The sequence below is a fragment of the Panthera leo genome, chromosome E2 (genome assembly GCF_018350215.1).
Source record: "Panthera leo isolate Ple1 chromosome E2, P.leo_Ple1_pat1.1, whole genome shotgun sequence".
Classification (NCBI taxonomy): domain Eukaryota; kingdom Metazoa; phylum Chordata; class Mammalia; order Carnivora; family Felidae; genus Panthera; species Panthera leo.
In genome coordinates, this window is record NC_056693.1 from 34,007,237 (window position 1) to 34,023,718 (window position 16,482).

Here is a 16,482-nt window from a genome sequence, read left to right on the forward strand (position 1 = left end):
AGTGACTTTATCCTCAAATTGTCAGTGGTATTAATATTATTCTCATATAGTTTGGGACTTTAAGTTACAGACTCCTCCTGATGGAAGTTTTTTCCTCACTGTGTGTGTGTGTGTGTGTGTGTGTGTGTGTGTGTGTGTCTGCGTCTGTTCTGTCTTCCTCTCTGTCATTCTGTCTCTCTTCCTGTCATTTTTGCTGTTATCTCCATCTACCTTCAGTCTACGACTTAACCTAAAATTGGCAGGTCTGCGTTCCCATAGCCTGAGTCCTGCTACATGGCTTTCTTTGCCTTTTCTGTCACTGGAGACTTGCAGCTTGATATCAGTTGTAGCTCAGATTGTCATTCCTAACTTTTTTCCAACTTCTTTCACTGAGAGGGGAACCCCATCTGAGCTTCACTTCCTGAGTCTGTTCCATCCCTTGCACAGGTGTGGTTTTGGTCCCCATTACCTACCCTGCAGGCATAGAGCTCCTGGTCACCTCTGTCTAGTTCCAGACAGTGAGCCCCATTGTCCTGCAGCTTTAGCTCCTGCGTCCCACCAGGAATTTCTGCTGCATTTCTGTTCCACAGAGAAGTTTATCTTGTTTTTTGAATGTAAGGATGTGTGTGTGTCCTTAAAGTGCATCTGTGTAGAATCGAGGTGTTGTAGTCCTCATTGGTCACTGACTCTACCACATTTTTATTATTCTTTCCTTTTTCCCTAATCCTGTTGTCCCCTTTGCCTGACCCACTAACCAAATATCAATGGGTAACCATTCTCGTGAATTTAAGGTTATTTTCTTCCAATCTGCCTGCCATATGTATGTTTGTGTCTCTATAGGAAGTTTATAATAGTATTTTGTGTGTGATTTTAAAAACTTACATAAGTGATACATAAATCTTTGTTTTTAACTTCTGTCAACATTATTTGAGACCTATGTTGCTGTGTATCAAGCTACAACTCCTTCTGAGTCCTGCAGATTATTCCTTTGTATGTTTGAAAGTCTTATATTTTGTTATCCTGTTATCTGGTGATGGCACTTACATTGATTCCAAATTTTTGTTCCTACAAATAGCATTATGACAAATAATCTCCTACACATCTATTACCTGTGTTAATAGTTTCTCTCGCATGTTGGGACATTTAATTTCATTATTGCCAGATTGCTCTCCAGAAATATTTGTAATTGGTCAGTTACATCATTTAAGACAAATCTTTTGAATGGTTATTTGTTATTTCTTCTGAGAGAGAGAGAGAGAGAGAGAGAGAGAGAGAGCGCATTCAGGGGAGGGGCAGAGAGAGGGAGAGAGAGAATCCCAAGCCCCATGCTGTCAGCTCAGAGCCCCATGCAGGGCTAGATCTCACAAACCATGAGATCATTACCTGAGCTGAAATCAAGAGTCTGATGCTTAAGGAACTGAGCCACCCAGGTGCCGCTAAGGCAAATCTTTTAAATGATAATTTTCCCTTGTTATGGAAAGGTACAGGGTATGTCAGATAACGAGTACCTAATGAGTACCTGAAATTAACTTAATAATTTCCATATCATAAGAGTATTCTGAGGATTAAATGATTGAAAACAGTAGTTTTTACAGGTTTCTTCATAGTAAAGCAGAGAGTCACGATATGTAAATAAACCTGAATTAGATCTAAGTAATTAGATTTACCATGGTTTGATGGAAAATATTTCGTTCATTAGTGAAGTTCCCCTAAAGCACTTCCTTAAGATTCCTGGGATCACAGATTGAAAACCCACTAAATTACAGTTTATAATGCCATTTTAGAGCATCATCTACAATATTAAATATCTCCTTGATTAAGTTTGGTTTCTTTTTCTTCTACTGCCATTTTATGAAACTTAAGCAAATAGTGTTATCTCCCAGAAGAACACTTAAAAATGAAGACGTTTATGTAGGCGCTTGCTTCCATAAATCCTCAGTTGAGATTGTAATCTCCCTTCCTGGTGTTTCTTTGAGGTAAGTTGGAGGAAGATGACTTTGGCCTCCCTAGCTCATCTTGGTTGGCACTGGGCCTCTAGAGGAAAGCTGAAAGTAGTTCTGCAGTCTCCAGTTCTAGTCCCATGCTTTTGCTCCAGGCCATGTGGTGGTCCGTGCCTATGCCCTCCCGCCCCTTTTATTTGTGGGCCATCACAGATGATGGTCTTGGTCTTGAAAATGAACACATGTGGTGTATATTTGTCCTCACAGCGTGTATCTCCAGTTGTCTCTTCCATCTCTTTCTCCACAACCTTCCATGTTCATTTCTTCTTTCTCTTTCTATACCACCCTGTCAGTTTGAATTTTTATTTGGAATTGTCATTTCTTATTTCTTCAAGTTTGATGTGTTGACTATTTGTTTTTCAGTGATCAGGAACCTCCCTATTCAATGATTACATTGCACGAAATGGCAGAAACAGGTATTTTTCAAATTTTTAAAAAAATATTTTCTAATGAATTCATAATTATGGAAAATATGGCCACTTTTTTTTTAAATAAAAGATTCCAAAAGTACTTAATACACATGACCAACGTGTGCAGAAGTTTTCCTATCCAAAGGTAAAAATTAATAATCACTATATATTGCATCCTGAATATGTAGCTGCACCTCTCAGTAACGGTTTTATTTCACCTAAATTATTAAAAGAGAACTTGGGGGAGCATTGGCAGATCTTTGACCAAAACTCTTCCAGAATGGGAAGGGTAGTTTTTTGGCCCTTAATTTCCTAAGTATCATTCTGAAAGTAGAACCAACTGCTTCAGATATTTAATCTTCTCAGTACGCTCCTATGTTATAAACAAGATGCTGAAAACTATTTTAATTATAATTTGAGAACCCAGGACCATAGCTTCAATTCTCTCCAAATAAAGATGCCCCCAAATCACCAGGCTCCTGCAAATTAAGAATCTTTGGTTCTACCATGATGACTACAGTTAATGACTGTCTATGCCAAATGTTAACTGCTTAAAAGCTACAAGATGAAAGCCAAAAGTGTTTCTATTTTAATATAAAGTCACCTTGTGTTATAAGTGATATATTTTCACATTTTAGAAATAGTGGCTCTACCATATAATCTTATTGATTTGCTCTTAGATGAAGGATGGTTGGATGTTGTCCAGTCTTTAATTAGAGTTATTCCATTGGAAGATCCACTGGGACCAGCTGTTATAACATTGTTACTAGATGAATGTCCATTGCCCACTAAAGTAAGTTAATACTTCTCTTTAATGAAACTGTCACCTATGCTTAAACACAGGATAAATGCCTACAAAGAACCTTTGATATAATGCATTTCCTCTTTATACATTTGTGGTCTGTTTCATTCAATATTGACTGAATATTGACTGAGGGGCATTATGTAAACTTTTTTATTTCTAATGAAGTGCTACATCCTCTTTCTATCACTAACTTACTATAAAGCTTTGGTTTAAAATTTTAAAATGTTAAAAATTAAAACATTTATATTTGAAACAGCAATCTTCTTGAAGTTGGAAGACGATGTTCAATTGCTGAGCTGATTTTCTTACCTGTCTCTAAACAAATTTCCTCATAACAAAAGGTTTTCTTTAATGTTTCCTATTAAGAGAAAAAGCTATTATACTAAAAGCCCTTGTGAGTCTAACATATTAAAGATTGGTATGACCTTGATTTTCCCTTAAATAGAACAAAAGTATCAAACTTTCATTGCCTTAGTCCATATCTTCTATGGAATGGGTTTTTGTTTTTTTTTTTTTTTTTAATTTTGGGTGCTGGCATCTGTCATTTGGTTGAGCCTCAGACATTTGGGCACAACATGGAAAAACTTATGAACAGAAGAGAAAAGCCTTTGGCCCAGTCACTGATGAAATGACCTTTACCTAGGCTTATGAGAGGTTTCTGTTATAATTTGCCTCAAAAACTCTGGTGAGCTTTGTTCTTGCTTGATTAAAAAAAAAAAAAAAAGTAACCTTTTACTTAAACATCACTAAGACCCTATTATTATCAATCATATTGGCATTTGGGTGGATTTAGTCTGTTTAATGATTCAGGAGTAAACAGCATATTTTTTTAATACAACTGGTACATTTTTTTTTTTTTTTTTAATGTTTATTTATTTTTGAGACAGAGAGAGACAGAGCATGAGCAGGGGAGGGGCAGAGAGAAAGGGAGGCACAGAAGCTGAAGCAGGCTCCAGGCTCTGAGCTGTCAGCACAGAGCCCAACGCGGGGCTCGAACTCACGAACTGTGAGATCATGACCTGAGCCGAAGTCGGACGCTTAACCGACTGAGCCACCCAGGCGCCCTTACATTTTGAATGAAGTAGAATTTAGCAATTCATGTAAGAAAACTTCCAGGTTGATCAAATAACATTGGTATCATTGGGTGCATTGTATCATTTTGTATGTGCATTCTGAGTTAATTTCATAACTGGCTATAGCTTTTGTCTCAAATGATTCCCCTAGAGGAAAAAACCTAAGTGATGATATATTTACCAAATTCCCTTGTACATTTTTGTTTTTAGGATGCACTCCAGAAATTGACTGAAATTCTCAATTTAAATGGAGAAGTAGCTTGCCAGGACTCAGGTCATCCTGCTAAACACAGGAACACATCTGCAGTCCTAGGTTGCTTGGCTGAGAAACTAGCAGGTAACTCTGGAAACCTCTACCAAGAAAGATCTTCAGTTTTTTTGACATGATGGAGAAGATTGCAGGTCTTTAATCAAACCTGTATCAAAAAGGAGTGTCTCGAAAGAAATAAAATAAAAATTTAATTTAATTTAATTAATACTGAGGGACAAGAGCTAACTGGAAAAAAAGTACTCAAAGTCCAAAGAGATGAATGCAATCTAATTTAGCTTTGAGGATTTTCAGAGACATTTATTTATTTTTAAATGTTTATTTTTGAGAGAGAGAGAAAGAGAGCACAAGTGGGGTAGGGGCAGAGAGAGGGGGACACAGAATCTGAAGCAGGCTCCAGGCTCCGAGCTGTCAGCACAGAGCCCGACATGGGGCTCAAACCCACGTACTGGGAGATCATGACCTGAGCCGAAGTCGGATGCTTAACTGACTGAGCCACCCAGGCGCCCCCAGAGAGACATTTAAAAGAAAAAGTTGTACTCATTTGCTTTAAAATTAAGAATAAAAGGTTAAATTCAGTATAATAAATAAAGATTATGGAGGTATATATTTATGCATATAATAGATAATATACATTTATGCACTTTATAGAGTTTAGCTAGATAATAGAGACCTACAAGGTAGGAGAAGAAGAAAAGGAACTGTCATTGGAGCAGTTCCTGAGAAGAGAAGCAGATATTTAACTTGTTTATGAACATTACCCACTTTAGGAAAGTTAGCATCAAAGTGCAGATGAAGAGCTCAGCTAGTTAGAATCCTGTATGGTGGAAGAAACAATGGATTCCAAATCCGGACCCGTGGGTACTGCCTCCGATTCTGCCATGTGCACCCCAAATGCACCAGAATGAGTGACTTCACTGTGGGCTCCATTGCTCAGCTGTGAAATAGAAACAGTACTATTCCCTGCCTCAGAGCAGGAGGCTTGAATCAGACACTGTGCGTGAGAGTACCTTGTCAAAGAGTTCTAAAAAACAATTTTACTGTTATTAGTTACTGATGAAAAAGAATATGGCCCATTTCATTGTATCTTGTGTTTGTTATGTTTGTCCAGGTCCTGCAAGTATAGGCTTACTTAGCCCAGGAATACTGGAATATTTGCTACAGTGTCTGGTAAGTGAGGCATCAAAGCCAGTTATTCTTAGTCATCTACAACTGTGCATTTTTCTAAAATTGCCAGCTTAACCACTGGCACAGAGAATGGAATCAGTTATAAATTTTATTTGCAGGTGTTTCCTGAGTGTTTATCTATTCCCTCCTATGTTCAAAAAAAAGAAAAAAAAAGATGAGGGCGGGATAGGAATTTATTGCAAGCAAAAGCAGCTGAGTTGGTCTGGTTTTAAATTTAGTCCTAAGATAGCTGCTATGATTGGCTTTTGTGTGTGTGTCCTTAGGGTCGGCCAAATGGTAGTAGGGAGCTCTGCAGCGGAAACAAAATTACATGGCATTCCAAGCCAGGAAACTGTCAGGTCAGATTGCCAGTGCATACAAATCTCCACTTCTTCCCTCCCCCTCTGGCTACTGCTCTTATAACTGTTGTCGTGGAGTACTTGATCTATTGTCTGTGAAGCTTGCGGTTTGCTGAGGTTGTACTGTCAGATCTCTTACACTGCTGGACTGCAGACTTGACTGGTCTGTATTTGTTAAAGTTATTTCTGCAGGCCTCCTGAGCATTGGCCTTCTTCAAAATCTCAAAGACCTTATTTTTCAATACTTATATGATATGTACCTAAGACACACCCCACTATGCTAAGCAAGCCCTGTGGGGATACAAAAGTAGTATAACCAGTCCTTTGCCCTTAAGAAGTTTCCTGGTTAACTGGGGGAACAGAACTACTCGGACAAGACAGTTGGCCTCCATTTTATGACAGGGCATGATCAAGGGCAAAATCCCCTCTCTCAGACTAAGTGCCATAAGAGTACTGAGAAGGTGATGGGGAGGTGGAAGATGGTGGTGGTAAGGGCCAGGAGAGCCATGGGAGACAGGCTTCCAGATGAAGGTGGCATCTCAGCTAGGTCACATCATAGGTTAGGATTTGTGCACACTGGAAGGAAAAATGGGTTTTGGCTAAGGGCCCATCACCAGCAGAAGCTCAGAGATAGAAATGACCATGCTCCTGGCATATTACAGAGAATTGTCTGTTCAGGAGACAGTGTTTAGAGACAGGAGGACAGGCCTGAACATCCTGATGGGGAGGGCTCTGGGCCTGAAAAACCAGACTGAGGAATTGAGAGTGGATATGGCAGGAAGCAGGGTACCGAACAGGCTTTGCTACAGGGCATGCTGGTGGTTGCATGAGAGTTGCAGAACCTTTGAGCCCCAGGGAAGTGAGTAGGAATCACCTGATGTTCTAGAGCTCCTTTGCAAGCTGCTAACGTAGCTGCGGTAAAGGATGGCTCTGAGAAGGTGTGATGTTAAGCAGGTAGGTTTTTCTTTAAATGATGAACGCATGTGATGTGAAGTTAAATGTAATTTAAAGAGCGCTGTCCCACCTACCATTAGCATTTGTGGATTTCCTTGCAGAGAACAGACTGAAAACTAAGCCATAAGGTATTCATTCCATCATTTATAATTTTGGAACCTGGTAGTAATGTGTGGTTCCTTTAAGGCTTCTGAATAAAAGTCATTCTTAGCTACAATTCTAGGTTTCTGTTTGGCTTGCTTAAATCACTGTAAGAATCCGCATGGTTTTCTTTCACAAAGCCCTAATATAAATGTTACTAAGTGGAATAACACAGTGCATTTAACAAAATACTTCTGAAATTTGCATATCTGTAAATGAACCCGGTGGCTTCAAGAAAATAATATACAATTTTATGAGACTCTGTCTTGGTTCCTTATTACTAGCAGTATTAGCAAACAGAGGATTAAGGACTCAAATGAGTAAAACTCTTCTGGTTGCTCCAAAAAAATCAAGCACATATTGGGTAAGAAGAAGAAATTGGTAACTCGCCGCCTCTGCAGGGGAATGATGTTTTTGCTTTATGTTTCTCTGTCTTTTGTTGTCTTTCAGAAGCTACAGTCCCACCCCACAGTCATGCTCTTTGCACTTATTGCGCTGGAAAAGTTTGCACAGACAAGTAGGTATAGTGACTTCTTGCACTAATGATCTTCTGAATTGGCTGTTAAAAATCTTATTTTTATTACTTACTGGATGAGCTTATGCTTTGAGCCCCATCAAACAGGTACACGTTCCGTATTTGTCTGGGTAGACGCTTCAAGGCCAGTGAGATATAACAGGGACAAAAGCCAAGAGTTTTTCACCTAAGAATCAAAGCTTAATGACCATGGTTACTGACTTTTTATAGCTAAAAAGTTAATGATGAGGGGTGCCTGGGTGAATCAGTCAGTTAAGTGTCCAACTTCTGCTCAGGTCATGATCTCACAATTCAGGAGATTGAGCCCTGCATCAGACTCTGCTCTGACAGCACTGAGCCTGCTTGGGATTCTCTCTCCCTCTCTCTCTGCCCCTCCCCCATTTGCACTTTCTCTCTCTTTCTCTCTCTGATGCAAAATAAATAAACCTAAAAAAGAAAAAAAACATTAGTGATGAGATTGCTACTTCCCAGAAAGTAGTCAAGGCTCCTGGGCTATGTCCTTATTCTAGTTTCCAAGTTTTCTAATTGCCTGTCCTCACTCCTTCCCACCCCTTACCTGCCCAGCAAATCATCCTACCCTTTCATGGTTAATTCAAGGTTTATGTCTTCCCAAACAGGTGAAAATAAATTGACTATCTCTGAATCCAGTATTAGTGACCGGCTTGTCACATTGGAGTCCTGGGCTGATGATCCTGATTATCTGAAACGTCAGGTCGGGTTCTGTGCCCAGTGGAGCTTAGACAATCTCTGTAAGTAGCAATTGTCCTTCCAAAAAGGAAAAAGCCTGTTTCCCCTTCCAAACCCATTTCTTACACAGGACCACTATTCTGTAGTGAATGTGACACTTACCTTATAAGGTCCTATACTGTAGCTTGGCTGTATTCTAGCAGAAAAACATTCTAGGGACCCTCTAGATAAGAATTATATGGAATGCTTCTAATTCCAGCACTCTTTCTGTTCACAGACTTTTACTGATACCCTACTTCCTGCTGCATCAGGGCCATTAATCAAATGGCAGTGTCTAGGGGTGCCCGGGTGACTCAGTCAGTTAAGCGTCTAACTCTTGATTTCAGCTCAGGTCATGATCCCATGGTTCATGAGTTTGAGCCCAGCATCGGACTTTGCTCTCATAGCATGGAGCCTGCTTGGGATTCTCTGTCTCCCTCTTCCTCTCCACTCCTCTCCCATGTGCATGCGCCTGCTCAGACTCTGTTTCTCTCTCTCTCTCTCTCTCTCTCCCCCTCTTTCTCAAAAGTAAACATTTAAAAAAATAGCAGTGGGGCACCTGGGTGGCTCAGTCAGTTAAGCATCCAACTTCGGCTTAGGTCATGATCTTGCGGTTCATGAATTCAAGCCTCATGTTGGGCTCTGTGCTAACAGCTTGGAGCCTAGAACCTGCTTCAGATTCTGTGTCTCCCTCTCTCTCTGCCCCTCCCCTGTTCTCTCTGTCTCTGTCTCTCTCTCAAAAATAAATTTTAAAAAATAGCAGTGTCTAATCAACTCTTCTGACACAAACTATCTCCTCACTGTCTTATAAGCGGTCCCCAGTCATTCCTGCCTCTGGGCCTTTCCCTCACTTGGAGTTCTCTGTCTTTACTCTCCTCCTTATCCTAACTTGGCTCTTCAAAACTCAAGACGCGTCTTACCTATGTCAGGAGGGTTGCTCCCAGCTTTTCTTGTTCCCTTCCAACAGCTGCTAGAACTAAAACTACCCCTACTACTAATCCTCACTCCCCCTCCAGAGTTAGCACTGTGTAGAAGCACGGCTGGACGTGTGCACCCCCTGCTCCTGCCACAGCACTGTGGGGAGTTGCTTTGTGCACAGCCTGTGTGGTGCCAGTGAAAGAATCGTTCTTAGAAAGTATAGTTTGGCTTTGGTTGCATGCAAAATAACAAATCCAGAGAGCAGAAGCGTGAACCTCACAGTGCTGTCCTAGCCTGTCCTAACTTTTGCTTAATTGATCCTCATGTGGTCGTGCAGCAACAGAGCCAAGGTCTTTAAGTCTCCCTACCAATTCTGCCATTTCTGAGCACCTCCCCTTAACTAGAATGGCAGCCAGTGATGACACTAGCTTTTTCCCCACAACAGCCTGCCTTAGAAACATGACCACTTTTTCTTTTGCAGTTTTAAAAGACAGTAGGCAGCTGACCTATGAGAAAGTGGACTTGAATAGCATTAGGGCCATGCTGAATAGCAACGATGTCAGCGAGTACCTGAAGATCTCGCCTCATGGCTTGGAGGTAAAGCTTTCATGGATGGAACATTCAGGGGGAAGAAATCTTGGTCTCATTTTCACACCCTGGTTCTCAACAAAAAAGCAATTTTTTGCAGAATAGATGGAAGTTCATTTCATACTCCAAGAGTGTTTAGAGGTAGAACTGGCAGACAGAAGGTGTTTGGGATATTACTTAGTCTTTTATATCCCACACGTGCTATACTCATAGCAAGTAAGCACTATAATATTTTTTGACAATTTGATTTTTTTTTTTTTTTTTGTAGCTTCAAGTTTTCTTTAAATTCCAGTTAACATACAGTGTTAATATTAGTTTCGGGTATATAATTTAGTGATGCATCACTTACATACAACGCCCAATGCTCATCACAACCAGTGCCCTCCTTAATGTCCATCACCCATTTAACCCATCCCTCCACCCACCTCCCCTCCAGCAATTGTTTGTTCTCTATAGAAAATTTGATGGGGGCGCCTGGGTGGCTCAGTCAGTTGAGTGTCCGACTTCAGCTCAGGTCATGATCTCACACTCTGTGAGTTTAAGCCCCGCATCGGGATCTGTGCTGACAGCTCAGAGACTGGAGCCTGCTTCAGATTCTGTGTCTCCCCCTCTCTCTGCCCCTCCCCTGCTCATGCTCTGTCTCTCTCTGTCTCAAAAATAAAAATAAAAACATTAAAAAAAAATTTTTTTTTTTAAAAAGAAAGAAAATTTGATGTAAATATGTCTGTTTTCAATCTCTGCCATTTTATTCAGCTAAAGGTACAAAGACTAGTGTTTCCTAAAGAAGCCCTTCCTTTTTAAATCCCTGCATAACCAGTTGTATTCTGTCTAATGTTCCCCCTCTTCCCCGTGTGTTGGAAATGTTGCCGATTTTGTGGTGCACGTTGGTGAACGCTGCTTCTGTACAAGAAGGCACCATAAGGCACTAGACATGTCAAGATTAAAGAACTGTTTGAAGAGTGGCTGCAGACAGCTCTTTGATCTTGCGTATTGCCAAATGCCTCCGTAGTTTTCTGCTTTAAATTATCTTGGGGTATCCCGTCTTATACCCTTCAATGTCCTTCTCTGTCTCCATACTAACAAGTGCAGGTTAAGGCCATGTTAATGCATCTGTAAAAGATTCCACTGTGAAGGTAAATACCTGTAAGTACTTCAAAAAGAAGCAGGAGCCCTCGTTAATTCTTCCTGTGGCCATCTTTGAGGCCTTTCAACCCTGTTAGGACTCCTTGGGGATAAAACCATAAAACAGAGTGTGCTTCATTCTGTTTTGCACTTTTTGTACCTGGGGATGCACAGAGAAGGAAATGACCATCCACCAGAAGCTTCGATAAGGAAAAAGACTCCACCTCTGAGCAGTCACTTGTCTTTGGCGGTCTCCAGGCATTGATGGTAGACTATGACCCGCTTTGGTTTTGCCAGGCTCGCTGTGATGCTTCCTCTTTTGAAAGCGTGCGTTGCACCTTCTGCGTGGATGCTGGGGTGTGGTACTACGAAGTCACTGTGGTCACTTCTGGCGTCATGCAGATCGGCTGGGCCACGCGAGACAGCAAATTTCTCAATCACGTGAGTACCCTAGAGAACTGTGTGAACAGGGCCAACCTCAGGCTTTTGGTGAGCGGGTGGAGGACACGGCTTTTTCAGGTAGGCTTGCAGCGTCATCGTGCCTCGGGGTGCACCACGTGCTGCCAGATCCCTCACACAGGGGGTGCCGAATGGATTCAGAAAAAGCGAAACACAAGTGAAACCGCCCGTCAGCTTTTTTCCCCCTCGAGTTTCAAGTTCACATTCGTTTTTGCCTACAGGTTGGCTGTGTCCTTTGTCTCTGTAGGGTGTCTCCTCCCCCAGCCACATTGCTGGCTTGGTTTTCGTATTGGGACCCAGCATGACTTTTACCTTGCATTTAAGCTTTAAGAAACTTGTAGGAATTCTCTTCCTTTCATAAAATACTAAATATTGGCTTGACTTCTTTAACTTGACTTTTATCTTGTGATTGGTAGGCACATTTGTTTTCAATATTTAGTATTTATCTTTTGTTGTAGAAAGCTGGCAGGTAAGAGGGAAGATGAATTCCACTAGAAGAAGCAGGATTCAGCTACCGCTGCTCGAGTGTGAGGGCAGGGCTTCCTCTCTTTCCTATAGATATTAATTTCTTGCCAATTTATGCCCTTCTGATGCCCAGCCTGATCGACTTTCTTGTGTTTTTCCAATTTTAAGCTGTTTGGAATCAATCCAGTTTTGATCTGGAATCTTTTGTGTGGATGTATGATTTTTACCCTTTGAACTGGGAAAACACTTTGGATTATTTTGCTAATTTAAACAGTAGTCTCCCATCTGTAAGGTGCTAGGTTGGGTGTTAGAAGTGAACCAACAAAACCAAACTCTGCTTGCCTGCTATAGGTATAGTTTCGGAAGGACCGTTTCAGCAAGGCTGTGTAGCATCTTAGAATTGTGCATGGCCTTTTACTAAACTCCTTGCTGGAGAGACAACTGGAGGAAGAGAGTCAGTGGAGAGGTCAGATTCTTGTCCAGGATAGAAAACTAGACCCCAGTCTGCTGTTGCTTTTGTCGGGACCTTTCTCTGATGAAGGGCCTCCTCACTGACAGCACCTTAATTAACACCTGGATGCGTGAGGCTTTATTGTGGCACCATGTGGTCAGAAGTACACGGGTCTGGAGAACAGTGCTGGTTAGTCTCTTACTTCCCACCTTGGGCACTGATTTAAAGCAGGTAGCATCAATTATCCTGACAATCTGACCCAAAGGAGGTCCCGAAGACAATTTTTTAGACCTTAGGGGGCAAAAAGGTTTGTTTCCAGAGCGTTGTCATTTTGGAGCCCTTCCTCTGACTCCCACAGCAGCCTGTACTGCCACCACGTCCATTTCACATATGACAAATGGAGACTGGGAGGACCTAAAGAATATTGGACTAGAATTCAGGCTCCTTCCTGTTCTATAAGAGTCATCTTCTTTGCATTTGAAAACGGAAAGAATCTCAGAGAATTAGCTAGGTTCCTCATTTGGGTGTAAAAAAAGTTGTTCCAGAACTAGAAGAAAGATGGAAATCTCTAGGGAGGAAGCTCTAGGAAAACATTTGTTTCTCGTCATTTGGCGGCAGCACCACCACCGTACCCCCCCGCCCCCGCCGCCCATGAGTCTATGTGTAGTATATCTAATTCTTGATATTGTAAATTTTTTTTAATATTAAAATTTTTTATTATTTACCAGTGAGGCTGCCACTAATTTCTGCCATATCATTGCAGAAACTTTGGCTCCTCAAATTAAGATCCTTAAAATGCTGTTTTCCTATCCTCTAAATTGCTTGACAGACTTTTAATTTCTTCCTTTAAAAATCAAAACCAGGGGTGCCGGCGTGGCTCAGTCTGTTAAGCATCCACCTCTTTGGTTTCAGCTCAGGTTATGATCTTATGGTTCATGAATTCGAGTCCTGCGTCGAGTTCTGTGCTGACAGTGCAGAACCTGCTTGGGATTCTCTGTCTCTCCCCATCTCTTTGCCCCTCCCCAGTGTGTGTGCTCTCTCTCCTCTCAAAATAAATAAATTAAAAAAAAATGTTTTTTAATCAAAAAACATTTTTTTCCTGATCTAAGTACTTGTTGATTCTCTATTAGAAGTCAATGAAATCTGATACCTCTTTTCCCAAACGTAGGATTTTAATCATGTTGCCATACTTACAACTTTGCTTCAAATGGACGTTCTGGTAATTCTGATTTTTTTTTTTTTTTTTTTTTTTTTCTTGCCTGTACAGACGGGGTGTGGTTTTATGCAATAAGTCATCCCTAGGATACACACAGTCTCTAATGACTTGAAGTCAATCCACAGTGCCTCTTCTTTTAACTCTTACTGCTTGGGCTTCAGTTTTGAAAGGATGATAAAAGTGTTGGGCTCTCATTCACATGAGAAGCTTAAGGACGGTTCTTGTTCAGGTCACCTACAGAATAGTTGGTCTTGTGTATTTTTATGGAGGTTTGGGTGAAACAAGTTTTTAAGGGTGCATTTTGAGTTATCTGAAATAACTTTTGCCTTTTCATGAACATCTACCATACTTTCGCGTACTATCTCTAATCTTTTTGAGAGTTTGGGAAGGTATTATTCTCTCATTTAAAGATGAGAGTGAGGTTCAGACAAATAAATTTAGAAACTTACCCGAAGTCACCTGGCCTCCAAGTGCTAGAGAAGAATCGAGACCCTGGTCAAGATAACCCATGCTCCTTCCCCTGGAGTAGCCTCGTCCCGTGGAGAAAATGAGTCTGCTTTCTGAAACAGAAAAAGGGAATAACTCAGAAGCCTATTGGGAACTCCCAGGCTGTTGAGGAGTTTGGGAACTAGACAGGCACCAAGGCAACATCAGAGAGCCAAGAGACAGGAAGTACAACAGCCAGTGTTTTAGGCGCTAAGATGCCAACATTTCTGCCACAAACCAGTCCTAACCATTCCTCCGTGTGGGTCACTCCTACCACGCTAGGTGTCTGCTGGACGGATCCAGCTGGCCAAGCCTAGGTTAAATCCTACCCCTCCAACTCCTGAGCGGGAGGCAGGACATTGTATCTTCATTAAATTCCCTAAAACAGGAAGGGGTTGGGATGCTGGACAGCAGAAAAAAAAAGGGGAAAGAATTCAAAATATTTCCTGAATGGCAAGCTATGGATTAAACTTTTTGTTTTCAGTAATGTTTCCGTTACTAAAATATACATGACCATAAACAAGCATATCAAAATTATTACTCCAAGTACTAAGCTAGCTACCCTGTTCTCCCATTTATCTGTCTCAGCTGGAAACCACAATCCTGCTGGGAATGTTTTCAGGTTGACAGAGGGTGTAGGGCATCTAGCTCACTCTCAGAGATGTCAACTCAAAGGGATTTTTCCAAGTGTATCTCTGCTTGGTAGAAGTACCTACTTCTTAGCCTGTAGACGTTGAGCTCTGGTTGAAATTATTACAGTTCCACCTTTGTCCCACAGTGCCACTCTCCAGTGAAATTCATCCTGGCATGGAAGACATTGCATGGTAAAAGTCTGATCTTAACCAACTCTTCTGGCTAGAAATCTTCTAGGAATGTCTTCACGTTGTTCCACAGAGGACTTGGTAGTACATTAGAAAGTGAATTGCTTGCCTTTTGCCTATGACCAACACGCATAAAATAAAAAACAATTTTTCCTTGTTCAGGCTTGGAAAGGAGGGATAGCGAGGTATTCTTTCTAGTCAACTGATGAATTTCTTCTCTGCCTAACGACAGGTAGATGAAAGTTCATTTAACTCTTGAATAATCTGAATAGTGCATTCAGAACAGCTGGTTCAGAAGCCTCACTTTGGAGAACACTCATGAGAATTCAGTATATTGTAGTCCGAAGTAGTCAAGGAATATGTTCGAGCCTTTTCTCTGATCTCCTCACTGCATTGTTTATTCCAGAGAACAAGCAGAACATCACCAAGGACCTGAAATCTTACTTGGATTTGGCCCACTAAGAATCTTTCACCATGAACCTTTAAAGATAGCAGTTGTCTGATCTGCATGCTTCTTCTGTTTGTTCTATTTTTTCATAAGCACTTAAAATAATTTAAGATCCCATCCACCCTTTTAACAATAAAATAATTGTGAAATAATTAAAAGGCAATAAGAAATAAAAGAAGCTGCCGAGGACTTGTATGATGCTCGAGTTGAGCCCACCTCCGAATAGCTATTAGCTGACTGCCCACTATAACCTTTTTCTTGTGTCCAGTTTTGAAATCTCCGTGTATGTGGTTGTTTTGAAGTCTACTACATGCAAGAAAGTTGTTTTCCCAGCCACAGTGAAGTAGAAAGCACACCATTCTTAGGATCAGAAGAGTCCAAGGTCCAAACGTGGCTTTCTTAGTAATGATTTGTCTTTGGGTGATGTGGTTGACCTCTCTGAGCCTTTATCTCCTCTTAAAGTGGAGCAGGATGCCATCAGCCTTATGGTGGCTCATGAGAATTAAAAGAACTAACAAATTTGTTGGTGAGGTCATTATCCAGTCATGGAGAGCCAGGCTTCCGGGTCAGCATTTTGGTATCTTCTAAGAACCATAGGCTCCCTTCATCCGGAAAGCTTAGAATTCCAGCCACCAGGTCTATGGTTACAAAAGACACACCGTCTTTTCTCAGAACGCAGCAGGCAGAGCCTTGCTGATCTTCTGGGCCCTATCTCCCTCCAGGAAGGCTATGGCATTGGGGACGATGAATACTCCTGTGCCTACGACGGCTGCCGGCAGCTGATTTGGTACAATGCCAGGAGTAAGCCTCATCTACACCCGTGCTGGAAAGAAGGTACCCGTTCCTCTCTGTCATGAATTTATCGACTGGGTCCAGACATCTGGTTATGATGAAGGCATCTATTATGTTGGGCCTTAAAATGTTTTAATGGAAGAAGATGTAACATGAAAAGGGATATGAGCCTTTGTATTCCCCCTCATAGATGTAAACAGCGTTCTGATGAGTTCACCTCTGGTAGAGCCCTTCCTTTTGCAAAAGCATTTCAGACTATAGAATTCTTAATTCAGTGGGGAAAATGATAAGATTAATAT

At 41.3% G+C, this 16,482-nt stretch overlaps 1 protein-coding gene across 3 annotated transcripts in view; it reads left to right on the forward strand.

The window, feature by feature from the left end:
- The window catches only part of RSPRY1 (ring finger and SPRY domain containing 1), a 44,483-nt gene that overhangs the window by 16,297 nt on the left and 11,704 nt on the right, over positions 1 to 16,482 (forward strand). For all 3 annotated transcript variants that reach the window (XM_042918705.1, XM_042918706.1, XM_042918707.1), the window contains exons 3-11: positions 2,343 to 2,395; positions 3,070 to 3,182; positions 4,478 to 4,604; positions 5,647 to 5,705; positions 7,607 to 7,673; positions 8,309 to 8,440; positions 9,817 to 9,932; positions 11,343 to 11,486; positions 16,114 to 16,225. In XM_042918705.1, the coding sequence (XP_042774639.1) occupies positions 2,343 to 2,395; positions 3,070 to 3,182; positions 4,478 to 4,604; positions 5,647 to 5,705; positions 7,607 to 7,673; positions 8,309 to 8,440; positions 9,817 to 9,932; positions 11,343 to 11,486; positions 16,114 to 16,225 (923 nt within the window). The remainder of the gene's footprint in view (positions 1 to 2,342; positions 2,396 to 3,069; positions 3,183 to 4,477; positions 4,605 to 5,646; positions 5,706 to 7,606; positions 7,674 to 8,308; positions 8,441 to 9,816; positions 9,933 to 11,342; positions 11,487 to 16,113; positions 16,226 to 16,482) is intronic.